Raw genomic sequence first — 12,537 nt, forward strand, 5'->3', positions numbered from 1 at the left:
ATAAATTTATTATCTTGAGTTGCTTTCATCCTGCATGATTATCTATCTGTTACAATTGTTTATCATGTGTTGAATATTTTATCTGAAACTTATTATATTGTTATGCTGAAACCTTGACGGTTTAGAAGTTTAATTTACGGATCACCCTTTCTGCTTATTCACGTGGCTATAACCTAGTAGTAGGACCTGATCAACCCTAGGATACAAAGTAAGTAGTTATGTGTGCTTAACGTCACCATAGGGATATAGTACCTACGTATGAATAACCATTTATTCGTCATAGAAGAGCTGCCCATTTAGATTTTGATTAGAGTTAGCAATAGAGAGTTCAGTGAACACTAGCTTACTCAGAAGCATGATTCGCTTCAGAAGCAATGTTCTTAAGATATTGTAAGATGATCCGGGGTTGAATAAGTGATCACAAAGGAGAGACTTCTATCCCAATTAGCAGTACCTTAGAATATCTAAGATTGCACATCTGTTAATGTTAAGGCATAGCATAGTGATTTAGTGGTAGGATATTGCTTTAGTTAGACCAACTAGGATTAAGAAAAGCTGAGACTTTCCTTTATTGGGTAAACCACTTTGTTCATGTACCTAGGATTTCATCCATAAGGTCGTTCAAACCTTTCAGGTTAACGTTGGGAGTAGGGATACCTGTCTTAGCCAGAATCTTCAAGGCCTAAACTCTTAGTGACAAATCAGTTGGGTTCACAACCAGTTGATTGAGGTTTAGTGTTTATCCTAGGAAGTCAAACTCTTGTGATAAATCCCCTTCAGAACTCTATTCTTCACACCTATCTTTACTTTTATTGTCTAATTACTATTTTATCTAGTTAATCTATCACCTCTTGTCACTAGGGTTAACTATATAGGCACTTTTGTCCCACATTACTGAGCAAACATACAAAAATACGTACCTGAGTTATATTTACCACTTACTCGTTAAAAGGAAGACAAGTAGGTGAGTTATAGCTTGGAACCCCAGCTAAATATAAATAATAAAACAACCACTACTCACTCTCGTGGTAGCTGATTCTGACGTGCCGCGGCCTAACGACACCGCGAAAATAAAACCGTCCGTTTCGGCCATATCAGTGGCCAATGGGTGTTGTTTTTTTGTATCTCTAAAAGAGAACAAAGGAATTATACTTGATTCACTGAATAGGAAACAACAGAAGATGATAAACCATTATTTACTCGCAGATTGTATAAATCAGTAAGACTGCTTTGTTTATTTTAATTAATTGTTTATTTAAATCTTTATTTAAATAACAGTATACTGCATGACAAGTTAATTATTTGTATGTTTTATCTAATATTCAATAGGGCTTGTGGTCCTTTGAAATGAGAAGTAGTCAAGGTTTGTCATCCCAACTTTGTACAAAGTATGGTATAAATATTCTACAACTTTCATGGGATGAAAGTTGCTTATCTACCATCGATCTAGACGATATTATTGAAAGATGGCATTTGTGGAGTCCTCTTTGATCTCAACAAAGTATGCTATAATGGTTGTACATCTATAAATTAATTTAACTGTTTGTAAAACTATTTGCACTGATCAAGAATCATTTTGCATACCAAATCTGCATTAATTGTTGTAATATGTGGATGTTTATGTATCTATATAGCAGAATGAAAAATTTTGAGAATTAAAGACATGTTGCATGTTGGATGGGTGTGATAAATGGTGCAAAGACCTTCGTTTTTTTAGGTTTAAAGTATATACTCGAATGAAAGATTAACTAGAATTTCTTTTGTATTACATTTTGTTAGGTATAGGTACAAAGTATATACAGTTTGCCAATTGTAGAGTTGAGTTTTGTATTACAATTTTTGTCTGTAATTAATTTATAATTTGAGTGATTGATCTGTAGAATATTTATACATTTATTTACATGTAATAATTTTTCGAGTGCAAGCACTTTTACAGCACATTTTAATTAGCAACAGAAGCATCACCTAGTTAACACATCTAATTACTAACTTGCTAACACGTCTAATTGCAAGTCTGTTATATTTGGCATGTAATTTTGAATGGTAGTTAATATTGGCGGCTATTTCAAAATTGAAATATTTAATATTATAATCTGAAATTTAAAATATTTAGGACAAAAATTGGCGGGTACAAGTTAATACGGGACACGACTAATTAGGTTTTCAAATTGCCCAAGAACACGTCTAATTCTTACTAGCAACACGACTAATTACACTAGCGGAACACATCAAAATGGATTTTGACCACGTCTAATTGAAGTAATGGAACACGTCTAATTGACCTAACGGACCACGTCTAATTGAGATAACGGAACACGTCTAATTAACACCCATCTAACCTCTGTTGAACACGTCTATTTGTTGAAATTCAACACGTCTAAATGAGTTTATTAGACCGGTGCAAGGAACCGCACTAATTGACAATATCAATTAGTGATGTGCCATTTAGACGTGTCATTCAACACGTCTAATAAGCCTTTTCCACACTACTAAATAAGTCGTTCTATAGTAGTGAAATCATTGCGAAATGCGCACCAAAGAATGGTTTGTTAATTAGTGACACATCATGATAGTCCATAAGTATCATGACAAAGAGTCATTGTGTATCATTGCGCGAAGGTGAATGGCACAAAATTAGTTACCTCCAAACGTTTAGGCATGTAACTATGCCCATAATTAGTAGGCATGCAATGATAACGTAAAAATAAAGACGTCTTTACATAGAGAAAATAATTAAGATGGACAATCGTAACTAAGCAAATTTATTCCACCATCAATCCCCTTTTTTAAGGATTTTTTTTTTAAATAGTAATTTTAATCAGATTACTTGTAAAAATAGAAATTTTTTTTTTACATAAATGGTAAAACCGAAGTTTGAAACTTCGGTTTTGCCAAATTCGAAGTTTCAAACTTCGATTTTGCTTCAGATTGTCAGGAAAACCCTAAACCGAAGTTTGAAACTTCGATTTTGGCCAAATTCAAAGTTTCAAACTTCGGTTTTGTATCTGCAGTATTTAAACCCTAATTAACTTATTAACGCTTAGATTTGATACGTTATTTTATAGTTATTTACGCTACTATTATCTTAAATTCAATAGCAACATTACAAACAATAAAATATTCATAGTAGTAATATGCATATACAATTTTTTTGAACAACACTATTATTAATAACAATAACACGGTTACATTTTTTTGAAAGAAAAAATACATAACTAAAAACAGCACATATAAATTTAACACATGATTAAATTAGATGCAAGGGAAGAGGTTGATTTTTCACAATTGCTTCGTTTTTGATTAAATTTCATTCCTCTTCCTGGCAAAGATGCTCGAATTTTCCTTTAGCTTCATTCCAAAACATCAAGCCCGAGTGTTCTACCGAAGCATTTTCTTTGATCCACCCAAACACCTTTGAAATTGTCATCTGACTAACATCGACATTTTAAAAGTACTTATATTTGTACCCAGAGTAAAGCGTGAATCGTGGTGAAAACTTACCATTCCAATAGAAATTAATCTGAACAAGAATTGGTGACATGTTTACAATTTTAATTGTTGTTTGGAGAAGAGAGTGATACATCTGTTTCTTCTAATAGATGTCGGTTTATATAGAGTAGTTTAAAATTGATAAACCCGCATTTCAGAATCCAGTTTCAGTAAAAGCTGACGAACAGTAAAAGGTAATAGTAAAAGGTAACAGTAACATATCCTTAATTGCTTTTTATGACATGTCTAGTACCTGACAAACCGAAGTTTCAAACACCGGTTTTAAATGCTTTTTCTGAAAGGTCTGGAACCGAACTTTAAAACTTCGGATTACTTGTAGATATACGCTTATAAAAGTGAATTTTGATTGTTTCATAAACACATAACAAAAATGGATCCGAAATACGTTTCAATTGACGTGTATCATGGTTGTGATTTTGAATGGAATGATGAAAAAATGGAACTCTCTAAAGGGCATAAAATGACGTTTGATAACGTAGATGTTCGTGGCTTTAATATGGAGAAGTTGATAGAGTTCCTTCGAGAAAAACAACCAGAGAATCCAACATCAATGGACATTTACTATTACAAATCAGGAGTTGTTGAACCCGAAGCAATGTGCTATGATGAAGAATGGTATAGATTAGTAGGAAAAGCGTGTATACTTTCAAAAAAAATTGAGTTGTATGTTTTATTTGGAGTTTTTGAAGACGCACTTGAGTTCGATACGATGTATGATAGTCATGGTGAATACTCTGATGAACCTAGACCTTTTATAAATTAAAGTTACTTGTAATAGATTAGTAACGTGCAATTTAATTATTTCAACAACACTTTTTATTCATGGACATAAATAACGATTACAACAAACATAGTACAGCAAATTAATACTAAAAACCTATGGCAATCTAGTAGTTGGACAGGTATTTCTGTTGTGACCTTCAGCCCTGCATATACCACACTTTGGTTTTTGCTTTTCACGTTCATCCATCTGGTTCTTAATACATTTTGATTTCTTCCTCCCCCCCGTGCTTAATCATTCTTGATGGATCGGCCATAATGTCCCATTCTATAGGTGCCCAGTAACTCGTGTCCCTTAGTGGATTAAAATGATGGCTATATTGCTCTCCTCATACGGTAGTTGTGTACATTTTACTAATGCATTTATTTATATCCTCGTTTAGATGCATATATTTATATCCTCATTTAGATAGTTCCACTTCCTCTTCTCTACCTTCGTCATCAGAAACATTCTCTTCAACGCTATAATCAGAAACTGTATCGTCGCTTCTAGTTGACATACCATCATCTGAGTCTACTACATTTTGTTCTTCATCTCTTCGTTCTTGTTCATCATCAACAACTGTTGAATGGTTGTGAGATGTTGATGGACCAACTTCCAAAGTTTGAATAAGATCCATAAAACCTGAACTTTGTGTGGTTGGAAAAACTTTCTCAAACTGAATTTCAGTTTGAGCCTCGTAACTTGGATCATTCTGAGAAAAAAAATATATAGTTTCCAAAGTGTTATCGTTAGTAAGTTCATTTTTCCATTCATTTCCATTAAAAAGAACCCACAAGATCATTTTCAACGTGTGTGATCTTTGATTCGCCCCTACATAATTATACGCCATTTGGTTTAACTGCATACAGTTAACCTTGGTGTTCAACACAAAACTCCTTCTAATTGTTGTGTTATCACCAGTAAGCCAACCATTTTGAAATGAAATTTGGCCTCCTCAAAGAAAATGAGCCATAAATGGACGAATTATAGACATTTTTGTAATTGTTGATGTATGAAACTGATTTTGATTTGTTTGAATTGTGTTCTTGGTGATGTTTGTGTTTGAAACTGACTTTAATATGTTTGAATTTTGTTCTTGGTGGTGATGTTTGTGTTTGAGTATCAGATAATGGGGTTATAAATAAATGTAAAAAGATGATAAATCAGATTTTGACAAGATAGGGTTGCAGATTCAGTCCATTATTAACTGTAGGTGAAGCAGACTGCAAAATCGAAGTTTGAAACTTCGATTTTACTGTTTACCTACAAAACCGAAGTTTCAAACTTCGGTTTAGGGTTTTCCTGACAATCTGAAGCAAAACCGAAGTTTAAAACTTCGGATTTGGTAAAATCGAAGTTTCAAACTTCGATTTTACCATTTATGTAAAAAAAAAAAAAAAAAAACTATTTTTGCAACTAAACTGATTAAAATTACTATTAAAAAAAAAAACCTTTTTTAAGAGATCATGTTATCTAATTGATTCAGATAATCTATTATTATAAATTACATACACAAACACAAAAAAGCAATAACCTTATAACCTTAAAAGAAAAATTAATTTAAAAATATATATATAGCGGTGCTAGTTTATTGAGAAGAAGGTGAAAAAATAGCGCTCCTATTCGGTTAAAAAGTCCTCAAAAAGTTCTATTTGTGGTATAGTATTTCACAAGAAATACTTAATAAATTGACTTTAGATATTGAGAATGATATATTAGAAAGTATAATTATTGAATGATATATATTTGAGTTTAAAATACTCTGTTACGGTTTTGAGATTTTTTTATGTTGATAATTTTTAGTATTATGTTTTTATATATATATATATATATATATATATATATATATATATATATATATATATATATATATATATATATATATATATATATATATATATATATATATATTGGTAGGATCAAGAGGGAAGTAACCATTCGGGGGGAAGCGGGGGAAGCAAATTTTTTTTTTCCCAATTTTTGAAAAAACTTTGTTCACGAACATTATAGATGAGATGAAAATATGAACATTTAGTAGAGACACTTTGTGATAAATGTTTTTATTTTGGCGGAAAAACGCTCGAAGAAGTAATATATAACAATTATCGTGTTTTTCGAGCGTATTTTGAGGTTTTAGCTATTGGGGTTTAGATATTAGGGTTTAGATATTAGGGTTTATAGGGTTTAGATATTAGGGTTTAGAAATTTAGGCTTTAGGGTTTAGATTTAGGATTTAGATTTAGTTTTTAACACGAACGGTTTAGAGTTTAGGGTTTAGGGTTTAGGGTTTGGTGTTTTGGGTTTATGGAATAAACTCAAAACACCAAACCCTAAACCCTAAACCCTAAACTCTAACTCGGGCTAAATTTTACTTCACAAAACATGAAGAAAAAAAACGTTCATATTTGTCACGAACAATATTATCTTGAATGTTATTTTTGTCGATCGTTTTCCCGCCTAAATAATAACATTCATCACGAGTGTCTCTTCTAAATGTTCATATTTTCGTGTGATCTTGATGCCGGAAAAAAAAAATTCAAAAAAAACGAAAAAAAAAAATTTTGCTTCCCCCGCTTCCCTCCGATTGGTTACTTCCCCATTGATCCTGCCCCTATATATATATATATATATATATATATATATATATATATATATATATATATATATATATATATATATATATATATATATATATATATATTAAATAAAAAGGTTAACGTTAATAAGTGGCAACTTTTATTTTTGCACGGGTCTTGTCGGAGATACAACGTGTACAAAGTTGTCATGGTCGATTGTACTACGGAACGAACTATCTGTCCTTTCCAAAATAATGGGTTCGAATAGTAGATCGAATAATGTAGTGGTACCAATTAAAGGTGTTTTGGTTTTGCATAAAAACGGAAACCCCATGTGACCGGTTAACGAAACGGGGAAGGTGATGACTGATGAGCTGTTTACATTTCATCAATCGCATTATATTATTATTATTATTATTATTATTATTATTATTATTATTATTATTATTATAATATAAGAAAATTGTTTCAAAATGCATTGAACTTTCACTAAAATCCTATTATATACATTCAACTTTTAGAATTTCTATTATATGCATCCAACTTTCAAATCTGTACTATTGTATGCAAGTCATGTGCTATTGTATCAGGTTACTAACGTTAATTTTTTAACGCAATTAGTCTCTTAACAGAATGAATGTTAGTTTTCATTAATATTACTCATGTGCTAAACATGTGAGGGTAATTTCTCATCCTAACATTCCCTTTATCTTCATCTTCATCTCAAAAAAAAATAAGAACTCTAATTTTATAACCCTAAATCAATATCCATCTTTTAACTTTTAATAATCCACATTTGTTTTCTACAAAACTGAAAAACTCAGTGTCATAAACTTAAATCCAAAACTCAGTTACATTCTTTAATTCATAAAAATAAACACTAAAAACTCACTTCGAAATGTGAGTCACAGATTCATAAACACAAACACTACAAAATGTATAAAATTCAAAGTCAGTTCCAATCGAGCTACAGTTTCAAAATCTCATTCTTTTTCTTTCTTTCTAATAAACAATAGTGTTAACGCCCATATGGCCATATTTTGTGTTAATCTCGTTCTTTTTTTTTCTTTTCAAAATAAGAATCTCAAATCATTCAATTTAAAACTCCTCAGATCTTGGTACTCGTAATCGCCATCTGGTTTTCCTTACAGAACTCACCGGAGAAGAGAAACCATTTCTGACGACGGTGGTGACCAAAGACGAAATGGACGCAGTACTTGTCGGAGTAGATCTGAGATATCTATGAATTCATCTCCAAGCTTTCATATTCTTCAATCTTTCTAACCAAACCCACGAGTTTTGTAATTAACTTTTTAACTCATGGATTTTGTAACTATTTTTTTGTTATTTAGCTTTAGAAATCGTACAAAAATCTTCAACGAATAACTTAACATATATCATTTATATGGAATTGATATGAAAATATTTTTTGATTTGAATCTGTATAGTTTGATTTGCAAATGACTTGTAACTAGTCCGGGCCGGCCCCCGCGATGCGGCGGGGGATTTCGGCCGGCGTATTCATATTTAACGCAGTTTTATTTATTTACATAAGGGAAAACGGCTCATGTGTTATGCGTCGTTGTTGGTGTCGTCGTCTTTAATGTTTTTTAAAATCTGTCCGGTTCGAACGTAGTTAGTTTCGTTTTGTTGATAAAATTATTTCGAGCCTAACGGTGCTTCGCGGCGAGCAGGAAGATACGGGCTGTCATTGTGTTTAGTGTTTTTTAAAAAGTGTCCGCTTCGAACATAGGTAGTATCGTTTTGTTCGTAAAATTATTTCGAGTCTGACGGTGCTGTGGGAAAAATTTAACTCGCGGATAGTGGGAAGATACGGGCTGTCGTTGTTTTAGCGTTTTTAAAAAAATATGCGTTTTGAACGTAGTTAGTTTCATTTTGTTCATAAAAATATTTCGGATTTAACGGTGTGGTCGGTGAAATTTAACTCGGAGCTAGGAGGAAGATACGGGCTGTCGAAGTGGTTGGGTGGAGTTTTTATTTTAATTTAGAAAATTTACGGTTTAACCCCTGAAATTTGGTGTATTTTCTGTAAGTTGGTTCTAGTTGAGGGAGCTAATTGAACAATCCAAGTGTGAAAAGTGTAAGCTAATGTTGTCGTTTTTTAGTTGAGGAAACGACCAAAAACCTAATGGTTTTTAGTATGTAGATTGTTAATGTTAATGTTAATGTTAATGTTAATGTTAATTAATGTTAATTTGGGTATTGTTGATTTGGGGTTTAGTTGCAAGTTTGTTAAAAGATGAACGAAAAGGAAATGTGATTTAAAAGAGTGAAAACGGTAAAAAAAAAAAAAAAAAAAAAAAAAAAAAAAAAAAAAAAAAAAACTTCACATGCTTAGCACATGACTGATATTAACGAAAACTAACAGTCGTTATGTTAAGAGACCAACTTCGTCAAAAAGTTAACATTAGTAACCTGATACATGCTATATAAGTCATGGCTTGCATACAACAGTAAACATTTAAAAGTTGAATGCGTATAATAGGAGATATAAAAGTTAAATGCATACAATAAAATTTTAGTGAAAGTTCAATGCATTTTGAAACCATTTTTCCTGTAACATACAATATAATCATGTTGTGTTTGTTAACGAGTTTCTAATTCTGAGGATTGTTGGGCCGGAGCATGCGCGTTGGTAAATGTCAAAATACTTATTCTTTTTTTCCGAAAAAATAAAACATCACAAGTATTATTGCATCTTCCTATCTCTAGCTAAATGAATTTTTTTATTTTCAATTCCTTTTCAATATCAAAACTTTACCAAAAAACCGAAACCCTAACAGCCGCTCCAGGCGATTTTCTTTCAACGTTCAATCAGGCGGGATCAAACGCCAATTTCCACCACCATGCCTACACGCGACGATTACATTAACACGGAGAAGATCTCTACCACGATGTACGTTACGAATTTCCCTCACACTTTCGGTATCAATGATCTGCGGAATCTTTGCAAAGATTATGGAACGGTTTTAGATGTCTACATAGCACGGAAGTTATCAAAACAAGGGAGCAGAATTGCGTTTGTCAGATTTTTAAATGTGGAATCTGTTCGATCGCTTGCGCTTAAATTATCGGCTGTTTGGATTGGAAATTTTCATGTATTTGCCACTCAGGCCCGATTTAAACGTGAAGATTTGATCAATCGTTCAGGTAGATCCTCTGGTCAAGCAGGTATCCCATTCGTCCATCCATCTAGGGCCGATAATATAAAATAGTTTCCCCCGATTCAAGGTAAAACTTTTGCTTCTGCTGTGCACAGTAATGTGAAAATAGACCCTCCAAAGCATGTTGTTAACACGTTGTGCATTCATGATGACGAATTGGTGACGGGTTCAGATGCACAAAATATCTTGTTTGTTAAATTGCTTAACCCCGAACTAATACCTCTCATTAAAAGGATTTGGTTTGTGGAAGGATTTTCGGAGTTGAACATACATCACCTAGGGGGATCTTGGATTGATGTGGTATTTTCCAATGTCGACTCCTTAGAGAAGTTCAAGATCCATAAAAAAATTCAGTCGTATATTGAGGAATTCAAAGGATTCGACGAATTTTTTGTAGTGAAAGAACGTGCGGTATGGATTACAATTGAAGGTTTACCTGCGTGCGCATGGACAGAAGCTATTTACAGGAAGATTGCACTATTATTTGGATATAAAGCATTCTCTACAACGGCGGATGTTCAGGAGGGGTGTGGTAAAATGTGCTTGCTTACGAAAAGAATGGACTATATACATGACGTTATAAATGTGAAGGTTAAAAGTAACATGTACAAGGTGTTGGTGAGGGAAGTCTCGTCCTGGAATACTGTTGTTCAAGACCTGGAAGATGATGACTCTTCTGTTAATTCTGTTAGTAGTGCAGAAGAAGAATAAATCCTAAGTGACCAAGAAAGTGAGATATTAAAAAGTAAACGTGTTCTTTCTGGAGAAAAATCGAAAGAGAGTGGGAACAATGGTTCAAAAGTAGACAGCGTCATTGGAACTCATGTATCAGATACAGTGTTAGAAAAAAATGTGGAACACAATGAGGAGAATGTTAACAGCGGTGAAAAATCGGTGTCATCGTCGCCTTCTAAAGCCCCAGGTTTTAATGGCCAAATTTTCAACTCGCCGGCTGGAAACTCAAATAATGCAAGTAGCAGCAGTATGGAAAAGGTGATCAAAATGGGACAAATTCTTGGCTATAATTTAGATGGTCTCACAGATGCAAAGAAAAAGATTGTTTTAAGTATGTGAGGTTTTAATATGATATCATGAATTTATTATCCTTAAACATTGGTGGAGGGATGTCGTCTAGAGATAAACAAAAATGGGTGTACAATTTATGTCGGGAACATTCTATAGCTATTGTTGGTATCCAAGAAACGAAATTACACGATCTTAATCATTTTGATATTAAGGCAATGTGGGGCAATTATAACTTCAAAGTGGCATCTTCTAGTGCTCGGGGTCGTTCCGGAGGCATTCTCACGGTATGGGATCCCAACGTATTTATTAGCTCTAGAGTCATTTCTTTTCGCAATATTCTTATTGTTGAAGGTAGCTTCCCAGGGATCGATTCTAGAGTTTTCTTGCTGAACATTTATGCTCCGCAGGCGCTTGCACAGAAACGTATTCTCTGGAATTTTATCTCTGTTTTTATGCAAAACAACGGGGGTGAATACATTATTTTCGGTGATTTTAATTGCGTTCATTTTTCTCATGAAAGAATAGGGGTTAACTTTAATGCTTCCGAAACTGATGAGTTCAACGAGTTCATCTCAGATTGTAACCTGATCGATGTGCCTTTGGGTGGGCGTTCTTTTACAAGGGCAAACAAGGCTTTTACTAAACGATCTTTGATTGATCGCTTCCTTGTGTCTAACGGTATTTTGAACGTTTTTCCTCGCTCACAGGTATCATTCTCTCAAATATTTGGTCGGATCATTGCCCGATCGTGCTTAAAAATGAATTGGTTGATTATGGTCCTATTCCTTTTAAACTTTTTAACTCTTGGTTTAAAATAGAGGGATTTGATGATGTTGTGACTAAGTCGTGGCAGGATACAAACCAAAATTGGAGTTCCAATCCTCAAATAAGGTTCAAAGAAAAACTGAAAAATGTCAAGATGGCTCTGAAAAGTTGGCATAAAGACTATCAAATAGGCGCAAGGATGCAAAAAACCGTTTTAAAAAATCGGTTGAAGGAGTTTGATGATCAAATTGAGGTAGGGATCAATTCGAGTAATGTAGTAAACGAAAGAGCATCGGTTATAAAGGATCTCGCTGCCCTGGAAGAGTTGGACACTATGAATCTAGCGCAAAAAAAACAGAAAATTGATTCACGCTCTAGGTGACGAGAATACAAGTTTTTTCCATTCGGCGATAAATAGAAAAAGAAAAAAGTTACAAGTGGCGGGTGTTATGAAAGATGGGGTATGGTGCACTGATCCTACAATGGTAAAAAATGTGTTTCTTGAGTTTTTCATCAACAAATTCAAGCCTACAGATCACGACTTCATTGCTTCGCCGAGTCGTCATATTCCGCAGATTAATGTTTCTAAAGCTACTTATTTGGCTTCGGATTTTACAGAGGAGGAAATAAAAGAGGCGGTCTGGGCTTGCGGTAGTGACAAGGCTCCAGGCCCGGACGGTTTCTCCTTTAAATTCGTGAAACATTTTTGGGA

At 33.5% G+C, this 12,537-nt stretch overlaps 1 protein-coding gene across 1 annotated transcript; it reads left to right on the forward strand.

Annotated features, from left to right (window-relative positions):
* Window positions 1-11,125: 11,125 nt before the first annotated feature.
* On the forward strand, window positions 11,126-12,207 carry LOC139848724 (uncharacterized). Its single transcript, XM_071838430.1, has 2 exons — window positions 11,126-11,767; window positions 11,881-12,207. The coding sequence occupies exons 1-2, from the start codon at window positions 11,126-11,128 to the stop codon at window positions 12,205-12,207; spliced, it is 969 nt and encodes a 322-aa protein (XP_071694531.1).
* Window positions 12,208-12,537: the final 330 nt, after the last annotated feature.

The sequence above is a fragment of the Rutidosis leptorrhynchoides genome, chromosome 5, assembly GCF_046630445.1.
Source record: "Rutidosis leptorrhynchoides isolate AG116_Rl617_1_P2 chromosome 5, CSIRO_AGI_Rlap_v1, whole genome shotgun sequence".
In the NCBI taxonomy this organism is placed as follows: Eukaryota; Viridiplantae; Streptophyta; class Magnoliopsida; order Asterales; family Asteraceae; genus Rutidosis; species Rutidosis leptorrhynchoides.